General features: G+C 35.2%; 2 protein-coding genes across 5 annotated transcripts in view; one reads left to right on the top strand and one right to left on the bottom strand.

Annotated features, from left to right (window-relative positions):
- The window catches only part of blf (bloody fingers), a 201,498-nt gene that overhangs the window by 173,355 nt on the left and 3,261 nt on the right, over positions 1–24,882 (bottom strand). The gene's annotated exons all lie outside the window — the stretch shown is intronic.
- The window catches only part of si:ch73-286h23.3, a 192,114-nt gene continuing 181,954 nt past the window's right edge, over positions 14,723–24,882 (top strand). For 2 of the 4 annotated variants that reach the window (XM_073937299.1, XM_073937300.1), the window contains exons 1-7: positions 14,723–14,840; positions 15,425–15,579; positions 15,857–15,952; positions 20,859–20,960; positions 22,144–22,189; positions 22,523–22,718; positions 22,798–24,655. In XM_073937299.1, the coding sequence (XP_073793400.1) occupies positions 15,909–15,952; positions 20,859–20,960; positions 22,144–22,189; positions 22,523–22,718; positions 22,798–24,655 (2,246 nt within the window). In that variant the 5' untranslated portion in view covers positions 14,723–14,840; positions 15,425–15,579; positions 15,857–15,908. The remainder of the gene's footprint in view (positions 14,841–15,424; positions 15,580–15,856; positions 15,953–20,858; positions 20,961–22,143; positions 22,190–22,522; positions 22,719–22,797; positions 24,656–24,882) is intronic. The other 2 variants (XR_659521.4, XM_005173997.6) reach the window with 1 other exon arrangement.

The raw sequence follows: 24,882 nt of genomic DNA, 5'->3' as shown, positions 1-24,882 counted from the left end.
GCAATCACAAACATGTTTCTTTTTGTCTTCACACTTTCAAAACGACATTGTTTACAGTTGAAGAGGTGGTTTTGTATTTGACACCAATATTTCATGTATTAATCTCATACAGACATTTATAAATTATATTAATACCTTATGCGGTTCTTAATGTTCTTCTTTATTTATATTAAGATATAAAATACATTAATACAAAATACATTATTCAACAGCTCATTTATTTATTTTTATTATATATGCATAATACAAATTTAGTTAATTCTGCATCAAGGTCAAGGTTTTTCCAAAACTGAAAACTGACTTAGCTCCAGATCATAAAATGCTTTGTTTTAATTAAAATATTAGGTTGTTGTAAGCCTGTTGTTTTAGGAACGAACCAAAACCCACCTTCACTTATACACGCACAAGAGCTTGCAGCACACCCACTACATGCAATAAATAGTCTTTAGCCGATGGCCTGCAGAGACCGCAGAGCATATTACATCGATGCAAAAAGTGGGTCAGAGTGCATGAAAAACCTCATGTTCTTTCCACGTACAAAAACAAATAACAACAAAACAACAAATACAAATTAAATGCAATAAAAAAATGTGCAGCAGGCAATTTGCATAGAGATCAGAAATGGCAGTTGGTGTTTTGCATTTGTTCCCTATTTGCGTATGAGTTTCGTTCAGTTTTGCTTGTTTAAAACATGCTTGATTATTGCTGACCTTTAGATCTGTCAAAGTTTACTCACTTTTGAGAAATAATGTAATCTAGGCTACAATAATGACAGTAAATATTATCTGTAAGTAAAATTTGAAGTGGTAAATAATACTCTGTCACTGAAAATATAAATATTTATGTTATTACTTGACTGACTTTAGTAGAAATGCAGTTTAATTATAGTAAAACTGGCTCTGTGCGGTTTACAGTAAACAAGAAGGATCCATGCATAAGCTGTTTTCTGTGTTTTATCATAATTATGGTGCGAGTTTATTCCATCTGAATCTGCAGACATTAATGAAGCTTCATAATGATTTAGATTAGCAATGACAGTTTTATCATAAGATCTCTAAATTTGTTGAAATAAAGAAAATCCCTCTCATTACATGGAATAACATGTTTTTTTTCCATTTCATGTTCATTGTTGCCAGCTTGTTAGAAAATTTCATGCACATTATGATTCCAATTCATTGTCTAGCAGTAAGAAGGTTGCTGATTTATCCTGCCTGTGCCAGTTGGCATTTCAATGTGGAGTTTGCATGTTCTCCCCGTGTTTGTGTGGGTTTTCTCCGGGTGCTCCGGTTTTCCCCACAGTCCAAAGACATGTGGTATCAGTGAATTGGATGAATTGGACTAAATTGGCCTATAGTGTATAAGTGTGAATGCGAGAGTGTATGGGTGTTTTCTAGTACTGGGTTGCAGCTGGAAGGGCATGCACTGCGTAAAACATATGCTGGAATAGTTGGTGATTCATTCCATTGTAGCAACCCCTGATAAATCAGGGACTAAAGCCTTATACTTCTGCGTCGAGTGATCGGCGTGACTCACAATGCATGCCTTGCGCATTGCTGTGCGTTTATACTTCTGTGTGCTGTTTGTGTTGCTTTACAATAACACTTCCAAAATGCTAGTTGGCAGTAGTTTATGTTGGTCTGTGTCGAGTTTCTTCACTGGTGTTTTGTTTTTTTCTGAACGCTTCCTTAATGTACAAGTGGCTCAAACTCCCTCATTTTGAGGTGGAACTGGGGGACGTGCAACAACTTTAACTATGAAAACAAAACTTTCCATCTGGAGCTCTTTCACTGGACATTACACTTGTAAACACTCACTCCATCAGGCTCGCACGGCTTTCATCCCCGCCCAGATTTGTCAGCGCTACCAAGCTGACCTATCACAGAGCTTGCACTACTCGTCGTTGTGATGTGTAGTTCCATTTTTTGTGAGGTGTGCTTCAGCGTCGCCGATGGCCACGGCGAGTTGCTATGCGACCTCACGTAGGCTGCACCGGAGTATACGCTTGTGCTTGAGCTGTCTATGCTAATAAGGGAGATATCATCACTTTCTCCCCTTTGATGACATGCACTAAGAAAGATTGTCAATCAAAGTGTTCTGCAGACTGTTATTATGAAGTTTATTATAATGGAATAGGTTTTTACTATCAGAGGCTGGCTATATTCACACAATGTTGCCTTACTTTTATAACCCCTTATAAAAGTAATTTTTGGTTTAAATTTACATATTGGCTTGCACACTTGTACTTATGTCCATAAGGAAAAAGTAATAAAGCTTACTTGTCTGACGTTTTATATATAATTTAAACTAAGCAATCTAACTAATGTGATTATTGGCTCTAAGTGAATGTGAATTAGTGCTACTTTTCTGTATGAGAATGGAAAGAACCGTGTCTGTGGGCTGTGAAACACTGTGCAATGTACCTTCAACTTGTTTACACCACATCCGTAGAAAGTAACTCTAATAACCGCTCAGGTCTTCTCATGTCAGACCAATCAAAAAACAAAAAAGCATCTTCCCATTACATAATTAGGTCATTCTCCATTCCATTCAATAGGTTAAGTTCAATACTGCAGCAGTATACAATCATACCCCTGCTGAAAAATCCAGCTTAAAACAGCCTAGGCTGCTTGGCTGGTTTTAGCTGGTCAACCAGGCTGGTTTTAGAGGGGTTTTGGCCACTTCCAGGCTGGTTTCCAGCCATTTCCAGCCTGGTCTTAGCTGGTTAGGCTGGGAGATGACCAGCTAAAACCAGCTTGACCAGCCTAGCCAGGCTGGGAGCCCAGCCAAGACCAGCTATGTCCAGCTTAAACCAGGCTGGTCAAGCTGGTTTTAGCTGGATTTAGCTGGTCATTTTCCAGCCTGACCAGCTAAGACCAGGCTGGAAATGGCTGGAAAATAGCCTGGAAGTGGCCAAAACCCCTCTAAAACCAGCCTGGTCGACCAGCTAAAACCAGCCAACCAGCCTAGGCTGGTTTAAGATGGATTTTTTTAGCAGGGACAGTCTTGAAGACTATAAATTTGTTCATGCGTTTTTAGTTTCAGTACTTTATTAAAGGGCACATATGATGAAAATCATCTTTTGTAAGCTGTTTGGACAGAACTGTGTGTAGGTATAGTGTGTCCAGTCATATTGGGGTGATATAAACACAGTAAGTCTCTTTTTAAAATTTCCTGACGTTAAAATAGGATCGAAATCCCTCCCATTTTGAAGCTGACTGCAATGTGACGTAGGAGTGTGGTTTTCCCCGCCCACAGAATTGATAAACAGCCGAATATTAACATGTCTCCGTAGAAACGCATATAATCATATCAACAAGGCAGGACGTGAGTTTTACAAGTTTAAAACGTTTTTAAAGCAGTGCATGTTTGTAATGAATTACAGCCATTTTACCATCTTTTCTTCATCACCACAGCTGCATGTCAGTTCCATTTTAAAAGAAAACGCTTCAATTTCAGTTTGTTGACATTAAATCAGGTTATTATGTACATTAACAAAACGAATATTTATACAGCAGTAGATATTAACGTGTATTCTGTCATATTTGCCGTGCAAAAACAGTGCAAAGTTAAACGTGCACGATGTGTGTGTTTCCGCTGTGTGTATGTGCGTGAACTTTGTAAAAACATCGTGTGCGACTCATCATTGCAGAAAGGCTTGAATTAACTCCACAACAAATATATCAAATAATCGTTGGGAAAGTTCTTACTGTTGTATTTCTTACAAACGTTACCTGAGATCTGCTTCCCTCATGTCTGTCACTGTGCTGTTTATCTGACGCAGTCAGAGATTAAGGCACACTCTGACGGGCACGTGGAAACAGTGGGCGAGGAGAACCAGCAATAAAGGCACAGGCAATAAAAACAGCTACATGGTTGGTCAGAACAGAAAATTTAAATATTCTGTAAGGTGTAATAAATAATCTGATGTGTGTTTTGCGCTGAAACTTCACAGACAAACTCTAGAGACACAAAAGAATTGTATTAAATCTAGATAGAGATAAAATAGGTGCCCAATAGGTGCCCTTTAATGTGGAAAACTGACAGGGCGGTACTGCAGTTCTATGGATGTCTTGTCCTCCAGGTTATCTCCAGTCCTGTGACTAAAACTTTGAATTGCAAATGCTGTTGAGTATCAGATGAAAATGTGTGGTAGTTTTGCTTTTGCCTTTTCAAGTTCATCTTTTTCATCAGCACTTGGTTGATTTTGATATTTCACTCTCTGTTTTAGTTTGTATTCTTTTAGAGCAAGTCTAAATAACAACAATGTACTCAAAAACAGAACAACTTGTCCTGTGAAAGATCTGTGAAATTAAATATGAAATGCTGCAGTAAGCATGCCACGCCAGTAGTAGGCGACGTCACGTTGCTGAGAAATATAAAATGTTAATTTTTGTTGTAGTTGAAACTGTGTTGTGTAAATGCACCTCTACATAATGTTTGAAATAAATAATGAAACTGAAAAAATTTAAAAAGCCATTTAAAAAAAAATAAAAGTTGTATTATTAAAATCTTTTAGTTTCAGTTTCATTTTGAAAACATCTAAAATAGCACATTTTACAGTCCATCTTGGACTTTTTCTATTTCACATTTATTCATTCATTTTCTTTTTGGCTTAGTCCCTTTATTAATATGGGCTCACCACAGTGGAATGAACCGCCAATCCAGCATATGTTTTACGCAGCAGACTTGCAAACTCCACACAGAAATGCCAACTGACCCAGCTGAGGCTCAAACCAGCAACCATTTTTTTTTAAACAACAAAATGCATCACAATATAATGGCCCACCTGCCATCTGTTTACTCTACAGAGAATGTGGGGGTAGGGTATTTCTGAACATCTAAAATTACTGCTAAACAAACACCACACAGTCAATCTGAGTAAATGTCAGAAACATCCCCAAATGGTACTTTGCAGATGTCAGACACAGATAAGGTTTATTAAAAAATCTATATAAAGCAAAGGATAAAGGGAAATAAAAGTGAAAGTAAAGGGAAAATAACTATCCTATTTAATTCACAATGAGAGACTGTTGTATATTCATATGCTTTATTGTGAGTCATAACAAACTATAAGTCATACAAAATAAGGAAGGTAGACATTTTAATTTCTTACACTCTCTCTACTAAACACAACTAAAGCTCAAAAAAGAAACTGAAAAAATTTAAAAAGCCATTTAAAAAAAAATAAAAATTGTATTATTAAAATCTTTTAGTTTCAGTTTCATTTTGAAAACATCTAAAATAGCACATTTTACAGTCCATCTTGGACTTTTTCTATTTCACATTTATTCATTCATTTTCTTTTTGGCTTAGTCCCTTTATTAATCTGGGCTCACCACAGCGGAATGAACCGTCAATCCAGCATATGTTTTACGCAGCAGACTTGCAAACTCCACACAGAAATGCCAACTGATCCAGCTGAGGCTCAAACCAGCAACCATTTTTTTTTTTAAACAACAAAAAGCATCACAATATAATGGCCCACCTGCCATCTGTTTACTCTACAGAGAATGTGGGGGTAGGGTATTTCTGAACATCTAAAATTACTGCTAAACAAACACCACACAGTCAATCTGAGTAAATGTCAGAAACATCCCCAAATGGTACTTTGCAGATGTCAGACACAGATAAGGTTTATAAAAAAATCTATATAAAGCAAAGGATAAAGGGAAATAAAAGTGAAAGTAAAGGGAAAATAACTATCTTATTTAATTCACAACGAGAGGAAGTTGTATATTCATATGCTTTATTGTGAGTCATAACAAACTATAAGTCATACAAAATAAGGAAGGTAGACATTTTAATTTCTCACACTCTCTCCACTAAACACAACTAAAGCTCAAAAAAGCGGAAATATAAAGATGAGAAGTGATGGAACACGTGGGAATGAACAGGTTCATTTGCATTATTCATTTCCTAACATTTCCTTTTAGGTCTAAATGTGACTTTTATTCATTACAGAAAAGAAAAACAAACCAGAGCAAACTGTTAATCCCAAATCATCTCATTTTTCATCTCGAATCATCGTGTAGTGAGATATGACAACATGGGCCTATGTCATCTTTAATGTAATAAATAATTAACTATACAAAAAGCTGGAGGAGGGTAACACATGATAGCAGAGCCACTGTGAGGGAAATGGGCTAGATACAAGCAGCTGTTTAAATATGATGCTATTGTTTGCCGTCAGTAATGGATGCTCCATCAGTTGGTTTTAGTTTTCATTGAAAGTCCTCATTGATTTGCTGTCATGACACATTTAGCATATTTAGATAATTTTTTTTTTTACATTTGCAGTCTGCACACAGAATTAGCAGTTAGTCTTCTGTCTGACCACAGATAGACATTCTGTAACATTTCAAAAATTTGGCAAAAAAGCTTATGCACGTTACAACATAGATGAACAGAGAAGCCAAAACAGTCACATAAATTCAAAACAATGCAACATAGTTTTAAAAGACAGCGTTAAAACTTAACTGTCTGCTAAGTTTTGAAAACATGGCCATCTAGTGCTCATACTGCACAGTGAAAAAACTAGTCTGGTCTCTACTAAAGCCAAGCCCATCACACAGCCAACCAATGAGCACAGATTTAGCAAAAACTAAACAAAACTTCGGCCATAGTGAGAAGAAACAGCGGTGCAGCGATTCCAGTTTAATACTAAAAATAAAAAGTAGTACTACTGTAGTTTTATATAATGATCTAAATAGAACTAATGCTGCTAACATTGATAGATTCACATACATTTACAACAGACACTCAGTTTACTGACCGCAATAACAAATCGGTATTTTCCACCAAACTGCACATCTTTAAAAACATCTTAAAATAACACCTGCAGAACTTGTGAAAAGTAAAAATGTCTGTTCAGTCAGTAGACTGTAAAACCAGTTTTTTAAATAATTAAATGCATTTGTTATTTAATTTAGACAATAATGTCCTTATTGTAAGCACATTTTACTAATATTCATTACTACAAATGAAAGAAAAGAATAATTTCAGTTTAGGGTCAGTTGATATTAAAACCCACCAAACAAACAAAATAACCCAAAAGTGCTATGTTTCTATTATGTTCCAAATTTAGCAGGATATTCTTGCCAGAGTGACTGAGTCTTACAAACAGCCTGAAGAGGGAACCAGAGTCACAAAAACAGCCATGACATATGCATCCTAAAAAACGTATTTAATATTGTGAAATATACTTGTTCATGGGGTTTAAACTCTTTTCCTTTGCTTCATCCCATTTTGGACTTGGCTGGTGAAGGCACATCTATGATATTAATGGGATAGCTATGCCAAAAATTTTAAATCTTTCATCATTTACTCCCCTCAACTTGTTCCAAACCTGTTTAGGCTTCTTTCTTCTGTTTAACACAAAAGAAGATATTTTTTAAGAATGTCTGAACAGCAGCCATTGACTTACATAGTATTCTTGTTCCTATAGATGTCAGAGGCTGCTGGTTTCCAACATTTTTCAAAATATCTTCTTTTGTGCTCAATGGAAGAAATTCATCAAAGTTTAAACTGAGTCAGGGTAAGTCAGAGTCTGCATGTTTTTAAGCCCTCTCTCTCTCTCCCTCTCTCTCTCTCTCTCTCTCTCTCTCTCTCTCTCTCTCTCTCTCTCTCTCTCTCTCTCTCTCTCTGAAAATCATGTAGGTTTGATTTGCACAGACAGCTCTCATCACAGAAAAGATAAACTGAATTGAAAATTTTTTTTTTTTACTTAATAGTAACTGGCAGTTCAATAAGCTAAAGAAAAACTTGTGACTAAACAGTTCACATTATTGTTTTCAAGATAAATAAAAACTTTATAAAAATAAACCAAACTGTTGCCCAATAGTTATATGCTTAAAATACCACAAATAGTTACTAATTTCTTATTTGTCAGTTATTTCATGAAGGTGTTAATTTATTTAAAATGTACACCATTAAGTTAAGGTAAAGTGGATCAACTCAATTACCCTTTTTTAATGATTTAATAAAATATAAAATATTAAAAGAAGGCAAAAATGAAATAAAACAATTATCAACTGTTTAGTTCAGATGTTGACCAGCAAAGGAAACGATAACACAGCAAAACACTACAAATAATATATAAATCTTTTTTATATTTGTTTTTCAAACACACGTCAAAATGATTACTTTTCTGGAAAGAGTAAACTAAAACTTTTCTCACAAATAATACAGTATATGTCTATTATACTTTTCTAAATACTATTTTCTAATATCAAATATCATTCAAGTACCTGCCTTAATCAGAAATACATTTTTAGATTTGATCGAAAATATGCAAACTGAATAGTATTTGGAAAAAAGCACTGCATGTAGTGAAATTTTGTGAAAAAAGGTACTAAAATCAAGTGAAGTGTGATGATCTATATGATACAGTATTAAATAATAAAACTGTTGCATGGGTTGAAATTCACCTTAAGTAACAAATATAAGCATTTAATAAATTGCTGATACAGCAACATCTGCTAGGTAAAGATCGGACACGCGGCCGCCCGAAAGTACGATATGCACATTAAAATAGCAGCATTTTTTATGAAGCTGTATAATAATTAAAATTTTACAGTACTGTGATGGTTGGGTTTATGGTTGGGATAGGCATTAAAAAATACAATTTATTGGGTAATTAATAGATAACATAAATAATACTCGGTACAACTACTGTTTTTACAGTGCTGTGAAGTACTAGCTCGACTTCCAGGCCAGCCTCGCCATATCTGATCTAGCAACAACCCTAGTGCTATCCAAGCAGACCACCATTTTGTAAATGCTACTGACTGTGTCACTATGAGTCAGATTTATTTCATTATACTTTATTTTACAGTGTAATCGACTACAGTAGTATATCATTTTAATATTGTGAATTATCCAGACATTTATGCTTTTTTAAATTCTGAAATTCAGCCAAATTTAACCCTGTTACATTTAGGCTTGTTTGAGGCCTACATTTCAAGAGTTCACACTTAGCTGATGATTTATAAAAGCTTGTTTGGTTGGCTGTCCCGGGAGAGAGCCCCGAGGTCAAGGGCTCCTCGAGCCCGGGCTTCCTCCCGTTGGCAGAGCGAGAGGGGAGCCTGAGCTCGGTGGATCTCAGAACTCCCCTGCTGCGGTAGCTAAGGGAACACAAGGGGTTAAACAAAAGCTTGATTGTTATGTATGTTGAATGTCTTTGGATGGTGGGAGGAAACCAGAGAACCCGGGGAAAACCCACGCGGACACGGGGAGAACATACAAACTCCTCACAGAAACACCCACCGGTCCTGTGGAACCAGGGCTGGCAGTGTTCTTGCTGTGGGGCTCACAGTGCTAACCACTGGGCCGCCGTGCCGCCCAATCAGAGGTAAAGGAGGAGAATAGGGGAGGAGGGGGGTTTCTTCCAAACGAAGATAAAGTGAACGGAAAACTGTGGCTATTTATAGTAGCTTAGGGCTCATATGATTGGAAGATAGTGATTAGCAAATGCGAGACCGACCCGGATAAATCATAAGCACGTGATCCTCTCGAAATTAGTTTATGAATAAACTTCACGTAAGTGTGTTGAAGCAGGTTTGGAATTGAGTTTGACATCCCTGAAATACATGATCAGCATTTCGAAAAGACTTCTGAGTACTCCGTCTGATCCTGTCCTTCAGCTTTCTGTAAAGCAGAAAACAGACAAACATTGAGAAGTCAAAAGAAAGATGAGAATATGATTCAGAAAACGAAAGCACTCCATAATGTCCATTCAAGAAAAAGAGACGCAAGACATTTTATCCCCACAAAGATGGTTAAAAAAAGAAATTAATTGTCACTTTTGATTTATCTTGTATTCTTGTGAAAAAGTGCAATTATAGAATAAGATAATATGGACAAAAGTCATAGAAAACACACTAAAAATGAACAACAAATGATTAAATCTTAAATGGTATAAGATGAAATGCACTATTGAAGGGGTTGTTAAATTATTCAAACCACAAAAGAAAGCATACAATAAGTAACTTAAGAAACAAAAAAATAAAATAAATAAATAAATAAATCTAAACAATCTCAAAAAGTGAAGAGATTTGGATGAGAGATAAATAAAACATATCTTACCGTATCCTGATCACAGTGTGGAGTAAATGTTGCATCAGTATTATCGCTATTTTCCTCATTAGTCAGAGCTGTTTAATTATAATTCATAATAAAAAAGTTATTAATATTTAAATGTAATGATATTCTGTGACAATTGTTCTAAAAAAAAGTTTAATTTGTGCATAATACATGCCTTTTTGTTTTAGTTGCATGTAGTTTTTGTAGTGACGGAATATTATCACACCTATAACTGTGATAAAAAACAGCAGGAAAACAACCAGGAAAAGTCGTAAAGTTCTGGATTCTGTAATAGAGAAAAAACAAACAACCTCTGTGAGCGTGACTTAATTGTTTACTATGATTTACAAGAGAGGGAAAAAACATAATTATGAATCTAGCTCAGTGTTTATCTTTATGCCAGCTAGCAAAAACTTGTTTTAAAACGTTTTTTGAGCAGTGATTTGCTGTGTGGCTAAATATTTAAAATGTCCTGTTTTCTTGTTGTAATTAGAGTATTATTTATAAGGCCATAAAATGGCTGAAAAAAACATCTAGACAAAGAAAATTTCAATAGCAGTGTTTTTATCATTCATCTCAGCATCATGAAGGCAAGTCAAACATTACAAATAAAATAAACTCAACATTCAAAATCAGAATGTCAAAAAGGGATAATTCACCACTAAATTAAAATGTACTCACGATTTAGTCATTCTTAAACCTGTTCATTCGTTTGTTGAACACTAAAGAAAATAATCTGAAGAAAGTTGAATACCTCTAACCATTGACTTACATAGTAGGAAACACACAAATACAATGGTTACAAGTTTTTAAAATTGTTTAATATTTCTTCTTTTGTGTTTAACAGAAGAAACTCATAAAAGTTTGGAACCACTTGTTGAAGAGTACATTATAAGGTTTTTCGTATCTTAAAAGTATTTAAAGCCCAATGTTACATAATAATAGTTAATCTACACCTAGACATTTAACAGATGAACCTGCATGTCACTATTCACTGGAAGAAGCAGTTAAATTATGTGGTGTGTAAGAAGTGAAAGCAACATGGATGCAATGAGAAATGTTGTACATTGTAAGCTGATGACTACCTGATCTTGCCTGACAGGTCTGACTGATGTCCAGTTGTGTGGTGTGGTTCGTGATGGTGTTGTTGACCACACTGTAGGTGTTGTTATCCTGATATTCCACCTCCAGAGGTAGAGAGAGACTGATGCTGAGATCAGACACACTGATGCTGGCATCTACTCACAGCACTCACATTCACCACTGAACACAACACTGAACAATACTCACTTAAGGATACAGATGATGGTGGATCTTGTAAATCTCTGATTATGACAGGAACAGTGAGAATACCTAACAAAAATAAAATACAAAATCATGAGCAGACAGCTGCTGAAAAGAATGTTTTGAAGATCTTTAAACATCAAGAATCCATTAATTAATAATACAGTCACATTGTCACATATCCGATTTATATCTGATTAATTTCCACATATGAAGGAGGCCTGAAATGGATCTCTGAACATCAGAATGTATTTGTGTTTACACGGTCATAGAACAGATCCGATCTGTGTCACTTATGGCAGTGCAAACGGGGTCTAAGTGAATTAGGTAGGAAAATTGGCTGTAGTGTATGAACTTGAACAAGCTGGTTTGAGTGCAAGCTGCACAAGGCGGCTTTTCTGTGTGGAGTTTGCATGTTCTCCCTGTTTGTGTGTGTTTCCTTTATGGTACAGAGACATTCATTTTTGGTGAACTGATAGAGTGTATGGGCGTTTCCCAGCATTGGGGGTTTACTGCATGAAACAAATGTAAGAATAATTAGCAGTTTATTCCATTGTGGCAACCCCTGATGAAGTGGGGTCAGATTTAACAAATTAGTTGTAGATAGGACATTGGAAAATTGGCAGTTACATGCTTTAGTTTGGCGACGCGGTGCAAGAAACACAGCAAGAAGATCGCTGGGTCAGATGCCGATTCTGTCTAGAGTTTGCATGTTCTCCCCATGTTCGTGTGGGTTTCCTCTGGGTGCTCCAGTTTCCCCCACAAGTCCAAAAACATGGAGTATAGGTGAATTGGATAAGCCATATTGTCTGTAGTGTATGTGTGTGTGAACGAGTGTGTGGATGTTTCCCAGTGATGGGTTGCAGCTGGAAGGGCATCCACTGCGTAAAAGATTCTGCTGTGGTGACTGTAGGGTCCAGCCAGTTGGTCCAATGACGGTATCCAATGGTGGATGAAGGTTCACTGCATGTTCGGTCTTTCCAGTGCACAATGTTGATTTATATTAAAGTTAACTCATATCTGACTCCAATTTTAGTATGAGGTGGTTTAGAATATTAATATATTTATCCTTGTTTTATATGACTTCAATTATAAAACATTGAGAAGGTTATTTTGTTTCCGTTCACATTAATTTAGATTATGATTGAATATTCTCTTCGGTTCATCATTTTATGTTTTTCTCGTTCATTGGGATCTCTATAACATCCTGAATCTTGTACCGGCCGAGTATACAATTTCTTAAGCACAAGCATGTCAGTCTTGGTCACTAAACAGTGGCGATTGACCGCTATCCTAAAAAGGCAAAACCCTACTTACTCAGATTAGGATATTTTTTATGCGGTCCCCATAGGTCTGCTACCTCCTAAATCAAACAGAGCCATTTAGTCATTTAATGATCATTAGTATAGAATTAAGCAGACCTGTCGTTCTTAAACTAGTAGTAACTTTGAATAATCACTATACTATCTAAATAGTATTAAAAGTTTATCGGGTGAAGGACTATCCCCTTAGATATCCTTTTACAGCCTAAGTATACATGAATAAATGCCAATTTGTTAGTCGGAGCTCTAGAGACATCGTGTAACGTGCCGCAATGCTCCGTCTACCGTAGTCCGCTACTAACCTGAACAGGGGCTTGTGGTGCTATGAAATTACCACAATCTACTAGAGATAATAACACGAACTCTGTTTGAATAATTCAAAACATAATTTATTAGTCAGGTAAATGTATTATGCCAATTCAATCAGTCAATTCATAAATGATCAATACAAAACATCAAATTATCAAAGATTTATCCAAGATGAAAAAGATGCATTCCTGACTTCAAAAATATACATAACATGGAGCAAGCCATGTTATGGGCTGATCTGGTTAGGCAGAATCGCCCTGAGCCTTTCTCAAACCTTACCTTAAATAATCCAAGAATTCCCTCAAGGAAGGGGGTGTGTATAACAAAAGGCGTTCACACTTAGTGGAAAAGTCACACCCTTCACAGTGGTTTAAAAGATGCTTGAAGTTATATATTTATTGTTTTGATTATGTCTGTTTCTGAGAGAATGAGACCATTGTACCAATCACACTGAGACATTTCAAATGACATCAAACATGATAGTTAAAGTCAGTTTGGTTAATTTAGAACATTCAAACATTGAAATGACCATATGCGTGAGATGGGGGGGATGAAGCTGAGTTTCAGCATACTCAGATGCAAATGCAGCAGGAACTGGTTTTTCCCGCATTCCCCCCTGCTGGGTTGTGAAGTCACCTGTCTCTGTTTTCAGCTCATGTTTTGAATTGTCAAAGATATCAAAAATATTTGTAATATTTCAATTTTTACATAACCCAGATAAATAAAGGGACTAAGCCGAAACGAAAATTAATGAATGAATGACTGGTTTAGTTATGAAATTATCTATATAAACATATTAAGCTCAAACTTAGGGGGAATCTTTTACCCCTATTTTGAGGTTAATCTCCTTTGCTTTTGTATTGTATGCAAAAAGTGAGAAGTCATGCAAATGCAATATGCAGTTATATCCACATCATTAATATTGCTGATCTACAAAAAAACAAAACAAAACATAGTAACACCTGTAGTGTCTAGTAATCATGCTATTTATTTTGTATGATTGACATTTACTTACAGCCATCTACTTATTGCTATCCTGGTAAACTGAAACTGTGTCAGTTCAGTTTGCAAAGTTGATGTCCAGTTGAGTCAGTTCAGCTCCATAAATAAAATATCTCAATGTCAGTCTTTTTTCCAATACCATGCAGCTAGTTTTTACTTGTGTAATAAAATATATATATATACACCGGTAGAAAAAAAAAAGAAAATTCCCTCAGTATTTACCCATCCTCATGTGGTTTCAAGCCCTTGTGAGTTTCCTTCTTCTGTTGAAGACAAAATAATATATATTGAAGAAAGATGAAAACCTATAAACATTTACTTCTATAGTAGGAAAAATAAATGCAATGGATGTCAGTAGTTACATGTTTCCAGCTTTCTTCAGAATATCTTCTTTTGTGTTCAACAGGAGAAAGACGAACAGGTTTGGAGCAAGTAAGGGGTAAGTAAATTATGAAAGAATTTTCAGTTTTATGTTAAACAGAACTTGTTCTTTTGTCTTCTAACTTCATTTACGTACTCTATATATGATATTTTGAGCAATTGCTGTAACAGGTGCCTGGCCACAATGCAAATTGCCATATAGCATTCTTGTATGTATATATATATTTTAATATACCCCTGCCCCGAGGAAGGAGCCTCAGATGTGTTGTGCTTCACAATTATGTCCAGTTGATGGCGCGAATGAACCAACACTGCTTTGACAAACTTTCTTTTTTTTTCATCTTACCATGTGACAAACAACAATCCTGAAGGAACAAAGGGGTTTTAGCGGCGTCCCTACCGAAAGTGTTTTACAGATTTCTGGGGTGAAAGTTTCTGCTCCACAAGACCGTCTGTATTGCTGTAAGTTTAAATAACTTTACTCAGACTAATACAGTTTCGATAGAATTATAACTTATTAAATATGTAAGCATGTTCTGAATTATTTTACGACCCGAGGGCTGTTATTACAGTCGTTTGGAAAAGCGGGGATTAAAGTAAGTTAACGTTAAAAAAAACTGATTTCATTGAGCCTAACTAACGTCCACACTTAAATCGGTTTCATAACAGCAAGCTGAAGATCTTTTGATCTAATTAATCTGAGTTTAAATAATCTAATAACTGCTCGTGCATGTTACTGTCCACCCATTTTTATAAACAGGAAAAAATATACAGAAAAATAAAAAATATAAGTTGGAATGTTGTAGTTTGTTAATTTTGATATAAATTATTTGAAATTAAATTTCTATGTTTCCATATCGTTCTATTTTAAAATATGTTTGGTGTGTGTGTGTGTGTGTGTGTGTGTGTGTGTGTGTGTGTGTGTATGTATGTATGTATGTATGTATGTATGTATGTATGTATGTATATATATATATATATATATATATATATATATATATATATATATATATATATATATATATATATATATATATACTATTAAGTGACTAAAGTTTTAATCATTATTAAGAGGTGAATTAAAATAGCATCAAATTACGGCAGGTGAATGTTAACATTACACTTAGAACTTGGTTTATGAAACAGGCCCCAGGAAGTAAAGTGTTTGAAACGTTTGTGAACAAGAAGCTTGTGAAAAACAGTAAGCCTTATTTTATCTGTTTATACATTTTATTAATATTATTATTATTATTATTATTATTCCATTTTGCTACGGTCTGCAATCTAATTTGCAAACAAAAAACATTCTGTAGCCAAAGCAATTCTTTTGGTTTTAGAAGTTGATAAGCAACACAACATAAATAGTTGTAAATGTAGCTGACAAAAAAAAAAAAAAAAAAAAGTAGGCTAGCATATATCTATTTTATATTGTTTGGTAACTCATGATCTTAATCTCAGTGACACATTTTCATGTCCAGGTTATAATGAACATCTGATTGTCTTCAGCAATACAAAAATACAAGCTTCAGTATGTCAGAAAAACGAAGAGAAGGTTGTTGGTCAGAGAAAAAAAGGTAAGAGGTTTCAGTTACAGGTGTGGCCTTATTTTCCACCATTGTCATGTCCATCCAAAACAATTAAAAATACATTTTTTAGATTGCAACAGGTTTAAAACTGTTTAAAACTTCTTTCATATTTTATTAAATGTAATACTATTTTTTGACTAGATGTTGATATACACACTGTACTTTTTAAATAATCACTGTTTACCTTTTGGTTTTTTTTTGTAGTTTACATATATCAGTATAAACAAAAATTATGCAGTGTTATAAGTTTTTAAAAGTTTAAAAGCATTTGAGTTTTCTGGAATTTGCTTAGTTTGTAACATCTACAGTTGAAATCAGAATTATTAAATCCTCTTTGAATATTTCTATTTTTTTTTATATTTCCCAAATGATGTTTAACAGGGCAAGGATATTTTTGTCTGATGATATTATTATTATTATTATTATTATTATTATTATTATTATTATTATTATTATTATTATTATTATTATTAAAGTTTTTAATAACAATAATAAAAAAACATTTTAAGGTCAAAATTATTAGCTTCTTTAAGCTATATATTTTCTGATAGTTTACAGAACAAACCATCGTTATCAAATAACTTGTCTAATTACCCTAACCTGCCTAGTTAACTTAGTTAAGCCTTTAATGTCACTTTAAGCTGTATAGAAGTGTCTTGAAAAATATCTAATGAAATTTACTGTCATCATGGCAAAGATAAAGATTTAAAAAATTAACAGGGGGGCTGACAAGGTGCGTGCCACGTGTATGAAGAGCGATGAGGGATGCAGTGGGGAGGTATGAGAAGGGTGCCCAACGTATTTGAGGACCAGGAGGGAGACGCGCGATTACAGGGAGATTATCACTCATTTGCAGGCATTCGGTAGTAATTGTGCTTTTGCTGGAGACTAACAAAACTTCCGGGAGACTTAGGATGTTCGTTGAATGACTTCCCGTCACGGAAGAATGACATGCACATCACGAGACACACACACACACTCTCGGGCAAGCGCTGCAGCCTATCTACCCAAATGAGAGCTGTGCTAGTTGGATTGCTCATCAAGCATCTCCCGATGGATCTAATCTTACTATATTTAATAAACGGGATATTTCATTCATCTTGTTGTCTTTATCTAACGACATATTCCCTGACTTTGGTCATTGGAATCTATTACTTGTTCTCAGGTAATGTGTTTTGGCTGAGCGCAAAGATAAGTTAATGATTAATGTAACCACGTACATTCTGTATATTGACTGATCGCTTGCCTTTATTTCCTATAATATATAAACTTATTGTATGTTATAATTTTATAATGGCTATTATCGATTATTAAAACTGATATTCAGCAAAAAAGAGGGTATGTTTCGTATTTTCACTGAAATTGAAAGAAGCCAGTTGTTATAGGCTTTGTTTTGTTATAAATATCCACACAGTGAAGATGACGCTCAAATATGCAGCACGACGCCTCAACATTTCTGCTGTCTGTTTAGTTGTTAATATTAAAATAAAAATAGGCAGTTCCTTAAATCATGATTACATTTTATTGTTGAGAAAGTGAAACAACGTAGCCAGGGTGATGTGAATGAAGTTATAAAGTACACTGTTCCCTTTGAAGATTTACCCGTGTCCTCGGTATAGTCTGCTTTTCCATATCAAACTGAGAAGAAGAGACTGCAGCCTTGATCAAACTTGCGAAGTCTGAACTTACAAGAAGAGAATGCAGGACTAAACTGTGTGTAACGTTAGACTACTTAATATTGAGGAAAAGCCTCAATCAAATAGGTGAATGTCGGCAGACCCGCCTCTGTTTTCAGATGTCTCCGTTTTCTCACATCCACACTGAGACGGAGCAGCAGCGTTTTAGAATAAAAATGGTCTCTTTAGCGTTTTCAAAACGGTCTGTTTTCGGTGCTCAAGAACTCCGGCGTAGTGTGGACGGTTGGCGTAACCGTCGCAAAACTTATGCGTTTTAAAACGAAGACATATTAGTGTAAACGGGGCCTTAATTTGCAGAATATTGGTGATGTGTAAAATTAATTAAACAGAGCACAGCTAAAGTCCTTTACAACCTCAGAATAGCATTATCCAATCATGTTTATTTGTAGCATATTAGTGGTTTAACGGATCACAAATCTCACGATTTGGATCACACTATGGTTTTTTGAGTCACGGATTGGACCATTTTTTGGATCAGTATAATTTTGGATCATTTGCTTTCAATTTTGAAAAAATAAATATTACTAAAAAAACATTGGCTTTAAAAAACATAATGTAGAACCTGTCATTTGAATAAAATAAAAAATCAAGAAAGAACCAGCTAAAAAAAAGAAAATATTCAATACTAAAACTGATTTTTGCTACTGTTGCTGATAATGATAAATATAGAAATCTAGCATCTTGTACAACTTATATTTATTTTCAATTTAAGATTAAACAATTCACACACAAAACTTCATGTTTTATTATAGATGTATCATTTTTGAAAACCTATTCAGTGTCATAATTTTGATAGATGTTTGTCGCCACCTTTTGGTTGAATAATGTAATTGCTACAACATCCACCAGCGTCAAGTTCCATTAATCTGGGATTTTAAAAGTGCAGTAGGTGATCTGCCATAATGCTAAATGCTTAGCATAAAATCTTTGAAACACAGTCCCTCCCCTGCCACCTCTTGGAACACGAATGTGTGTGATGACAGCAGACAAATAGGCATGAGATGATAACTGTGTTTTAGGTATTAAAACTGCAGAAAATTGTTTTGCTATACTGTTTTTCAGGTATATAAAGAATTTTTTTTGTATTGTAAGGAAATCTGTGTTTTTGAAGCTAATGAAGATAGAAGTCAGTGGTTTATTTTAATTATGTAGTCTGACATGTTTACTGTTCCAAAACATTTTAAATGTAAAAATTGTGTTAAATGGGGAAAAGGTAGTTGTTTTTACTAAGACATTTAAAGACATTTATATGCACAGAAGTGTTGTTCAGCCACTAAAATCTTCTGATTATAGATTGATGTCACTATTGTCAGTTTCATAAGGTCCTTTTACAGCATCGATAATGTAGATTTTTATTCAGTTTAACAACAAAACATCAGTAAATAGCGCTATTCTGCCCAGCCTCCTTTATTGAGCTGAAATTGCTTTTATATTCACATTGGTTCATTTTTGAACAATGACCACCTGTGACACACTTCTTTTATAGTTTACTGCTACTCTGAATATTCAGTCTGAAATAGCATGTAAATATGGCTTAGAAATGACTGCAATTCCTGCATGCTGCTGGCCAACCACTAAGCAGAGTCGCTTTAGCACAGCACATGAAAGAAGGTTGTCTGTAGGCATGGGCCGGTATAAATTTCTGATGGTATGATAACCTTGGATTAAAAAAATCACGGTTTCAAGGTTTCGCTGTATTGTGTTTACTGCTCTAATTTTTTTATTTACTCTTTCATTTTAAACCATTCATAAAACAGCAAAAGTCTACATAAGCTTTGCGTGACTAAAATAGTTTTAAAACAGAACATTACCTGTCTAAAAGAAATACATCAGCTATGGTGTCATCTTTCCTTCAACTTGCAAAAAGAACTCTAATATTGATTCAGGATTTTAAAAAGTTTTGATTCAGCGTGTTTTTACCTCTCTCTCATCATTTACTGTAATCATTACTATTAGAATGTGAAGTGACTTTCAATCAGTCAATCACCTTTATTCTTTACCATAAACATCAGTGTTTATATCTGTTATATACAAGGAGAACATATCTGTATGTTCTTCTAGTACTTCTATGTTATTTATTTGTTTGTAACTCACTGAAAAAAGTCTAAACTGAATTGCTCTTGATCAAAAGCAGATTTAAATGCAGCACTTCGAAGGATTAATAAATATATGCAAATCATTATCATTTATCATTCATATTTTGCGGGTTTGAATTGAGATCACAATCTTTTAATGTTTAATTGTGCAGCTTTACACTGAATGCATTAATGCAGACTAAACAAGCAGTGACAGAAAACACCTTTAAATAATAAACTAAGAAAGCATTTAGGTCCCACCACAACTTTTTTTCATCATCATTATATTTTACAGGGAAGTCGAAATGCTTTCATATACGTGATTTGAATGATGCGGGAGGTGATCTCCGCAATTGTTATAAATGTTGGATAAAACTACAAGTTCAAAAAAGTTATTAATCCGCGAGTCACGAGTATTCTGAACTGTGGGTTGTGATCCATACACATCAAAAATCAACCGTGATCTGTTACACCCCTGGAGCATATCTGATGGTTAGTTATTGTTATTTAGAAGTTAAACTGTACAGTACATGGCTAACAGGTCTGTAATAGTGTAAGTATAATAAGTCACCAGTGGACAGAGTTTCTACCGTAGCTGACTTTTGGGAAAAGTTAAAACAACGTTAAACAACTGAAATCATCGCTTTTTACAGTCTAAATCAGCAAATATGTTTGTAAAAAATTTAAAAGAGTTCACTCATTTCTCAGCCTTACATTTCAGCATACAATTACTCGTTTTATTTATTGGAATTATAAAGTAATGATTTCATCTTCTGGTTTCTGCAGTTGACAGAGTTTGTCTCAGTTCATTTGCACTTTTATTAGTATTTAAACATCACCAGCCAAAGATAATGTACTGAACTTTAGAGATGAAGCACTATCAGCTACTAAAAAGTGTTTCACATTATTGCATTAGATCATTTCTCCACTAGCTTATGTGATAGAAGTTAACTAAATAAAAAGTGCTAGTTTGTGTGTGTGTGTGTGTGTGTGTGTGTGTGTGTGTGTGTGTGTGTGTGTGTGTGTGTGTGTGTGTGTGTGTGTGTGTGTGTGTGTGTGTGTGTGTGTGTGTGTGTGTGTGTGTGTGTGTGCGCGTGTGCGTGTGCGTGCGTGTGTTTTCAGTGTGGGATCAGGTTCATCTGTGTTTAGTTCTGTGTCTCTGAAGAGTGACCAGTCGAAAGGCGAAGTTCCAAACTTCATTGAGATACCACCATCATCTGAAGGGTATTCCATGTTTTTATTGTTGGTTACTTATATGAACTGTTTCAGCAAATGTTTATTGTCACACCTTTGCTTTAAATATTTGTCATATTTACAATATAAATGTGAATATTTGAGTATTCACTTTTTTTCTGTTTTGCTTACAAGAGAATTTTATTAAAAATACAATATGTGACTTATGTTTTTTGTAAACCTTGGGTATTGATGGACTGATATTATGTAAAATAAATAGTACATATGGCGACGCAGTGGCGCAGTAGGTTGTGCTGTCGTCTCACAGCAAGAAGGTCACTGGTTCGAGCCTCGGCTGGGTCAGTTGGCGTTTCTGTGTGGAGTTTGCATAGTTTTCCTGCGTTCGCGTGGGTTTCCTCCGGGTGCTCTTGTTTCCTCCACAGTCCAAAGACATGTGGTACAGGTGAATTGGGTAGGCTAAATTGTCTGTAGTGTATGAGTGTGTGGATGTTTCCCAGAGATGGGTTGCGGCTGGAAGGGCATCTGCTGTGTAAAAATGTGCTGGATGAGTTGGCGGTTCATTCCGCTGTGGTGACCCCACATTAATAGAAGGACTAACTCGAAAAGAAAATGAATGAATGAATGAATGAATGAAATAGTACATATATGAAATACCTGTCGATGATGCAGAATTACTATTTTTTTACTACACAGTCTTCTTTGCAGAAGACAGAATATATTTCAATATTTAATATTATTTAATTATTAAAAAAAGTTTTTCCTTTTTGTTGAGGTTTGTTTTGGCCATTCTACAGTAAATGCTGCATTCAAACCAGACAAGCATAAAGAGAAATAACAGAGATGCCAAGTAATTTTCTCTTACAAAAATTCTGACCGATTGACACATCAAGCCAATGATTTATGTGGAACATGTCATATTACTTCATTTGGGTTCATTTAAACTAATTCAGCCCAGAACAATCAATGTAATGTGGAAAAGGAACAAAACAGGTGAAAATGGTATAGTGTGTTGTATATGTTTTGCTCTTGGTCTGGACTAAAGAAACCAAACTAATGATTGAGATCTACAAATAATAAATGCTGCTTCAATATGCTCTTATCTTCTTCACATTAGCAATGTAAAGTGAAATATTATGTTTTCTTTTTTAAAAAATACAAAAAATTTTAATACAAGTAATAGTTTGCTAAAAAATGTGCTATTTTATTTGAACAGGCTCCTATATGAGAGTATACATTCAGATTGCCAGACAATCTTTAAGGTAGGAAACAAGTTTTGATGACATTTAATACGTAACAAATACATTGATTGGCATACAAACAATATATATATATATATATATATATATATATATATATATATATATGTTGTTAAAAAATAAAGTTTATAAAAATGTTCAGAAAAATGTAAATGTGAAAATTACATAGTTATTTATTAAAGTAAAAGCTAATTTAATTTGTTAATTAAATAAATTAAGCCAGTTAATTTAATATTTGTTACAGGAATGTTTAACATTTATTTTTTTTATTTTGAACAAGTGTTGATGTTGCTTTATGTAGATTTGGCTTTTCTTTCATCCTTTTTTTCTTTATAGGATCTTGAGAGCAAAATATTTAAATATGTGAAGAATCAGCTAAACAAGTTTAAGAAAATCTTACGACAAGAAAACATGCGAGACTTCATTAAAGACTTTAGTGAGGACAGATGCAGAATAAAAGAAGCAGCTCTTGATCTCACACTTTACTTCCTGAGAGAAATGAAGCAAGATGAAGCAGCAGATACTCTAGAAGGTGAGAGACTGTCAGATTATCACTTATTAATACAGGAGAGAAATAGAATTGAGAAAAAAATTGTTTTTTGTTTATTTAGATGAGCTGATCTTCATTAATCAGCTGAAATGTGGCCTACAGAAGAAGTATCAGTGTGTTTTTGAAGGAATTGCACAGCAAGGAGACTCCACACTCCTGAAGAACATCTACACAGATCTCTATATCACTCAGGGTGGCAGTGAACAGGTCAATACTGAACATGAGGTCAGACAGATTGAAGTTACTTCCAGACGTCATGAAGCTCAAGAGATACAGGTTGAATGCAGACACTTGTTTGAAGCGTCTGCACAAGACAAGCAGATCAGAACTGTAATGACAAAAGGAGTCGCTGGCATCGGGAAATCAGTCTCTGTGCAGAAGTTTGTTCTGGATTGGGCTGAAGGAAAAGAAAATCAAGAGATCAGCTTCATATTTCCTCTTCCATTCAGAGAGATGAACTTAAAGGAGAAAGAAAAACTCAGTTTGATGGAGCTTATAACTCAGTTTTACCCAGAGACAAAAGGACTGAACCTTACAAGAAGGAATCGATATAAAGTCCTGTTCATCCTTGATGGATTGGATGAATGTCGTCTTCCTCTGAACTTTGCTGGTAATGAGACGTGTCGTGATGTTTCGTCACCAGCCTCTCTGGATGTTCTCCTGACGAACCTCATCAGGGGAAATCTGCTTCCTTCTGCTCTCATCTGGATCACCAGCAGACCAGCAGCTGCCAGTAAGATTCCTCCTGACTGTATCGACAGAGTGACAGAGATACGAGGATTCAATGATGCACAAAAGGAGGAGTACTTCAGAAAAAGACTTACAGATGAGAATCAGGTCAACAAAATCATTGATCATGTTAAACAATCAAAGAGTCTCTTCATCATGTGCCACATCCCAGTCTTCTGCTGGATTTCAGCCACTGTTCTCCAGAACATTTTACAGGAGAAGAGAAATAATGATGTGAAAAACAATCAGGCTGATGACGCCTCCAAAACACTGCAGGAATCAAACACTGAAGACACTCCCAAGACTCTGACACAGATGTACACACACTTTCTGCGCTTTCAGATCCAGCAGAGCAGACGAAAGTATAATGGAGAATACACACCAGATGTTTTTTGGGATAAAGACGCCATCCTTTCACTGGGGAAACTGGCATTTCAACAGCTGCTAAACAACAACCTGATCTTCTATGACACAGACCTGGAAGCCTGTGGTATTGACGTCTATAAGGCCTCAGATTACTCAGGCATGTGTACTCAGATCTTTAAGGAGGAAAAAGGGATGATTCTTGGTACCATGTACTGCTTTGTTCACTTGAGCATTCAAGAGTTTATTGCAGCCCTTAATGCACATCTGATTCTAGACATCAACAAGAAAACTGTGTTTGATCAAGACTCTACAGAACAGGAGAACAGAAATGAGTCCATGATTGATTTGCTGAAGACTGCAGTGGACAAGGCACTTGAGAGTGACAATGGACACCTGGACCTTTTCCTTCGCTTCCTTCTTGGTCTGTCTCTTCAGTCCAATCGACAACTTTTACGAGGTTTGTTTACACAGCAAGACCACAAAAAAGTAGATCAGCAGCAAGCCCACAATGACCAGAGCAAAGAGGAAATAGTTCAGTACATCAAGCAGAAGTTTGAAGTGAATCTTTCTCCAGAGAGATCCATCAATCTGTTCTACTGTCTGAATGAACTGAACGATCAAACTCTGGTGAAAGAGATTCAGTCTCACCTTAGCAAAGGAAGTCTCTCATCTGCTGATCTTTCACCTGCCCAGTGGTCTGCTCTGGTCTTTGTGTTATTGACATCACATGAAGAGATGGAGGAGTTTGAGCTTCAGGAATTCAAGAAATCAGACGAGTGTCTCATCAGACTATCAGCAGTCATCAAAACTACCAAAAAAGCTCTGTAAGTTTAAGTGAAACAATATATTTTTTTTCTGTCTGAAATATACATCTGAATATCTACATTTATTGGAAGGTAAACCAAGCTGATGAAATAAAAACTCTTATAGCACTTATGAAAGGTACTTGAGTATCAGTAAATGATGTAGGACCGAGTACTCACTCTACATGTTTTTTTATGTTCACCTCTGATGCCCTTTAAAATATTTAATGAATTGTATTTCATATTCT

This window comes from Danio rerio, chromosome 22 (genome assembly GCF_049306965.1).
Source record: "Danio rerio strain Tuebingen ecotype United States chromosome 22, GRCz12tu, whole genome shotgun sequence".
NCBI lineage: Eukaryota > Metazoa > Chordata > Actinopteri > Cypriniformes > Danionidae > Danio > Danio rerio.
This window is presented reverse-complemented; position numbering and strand designations above follow the sequence as displayed.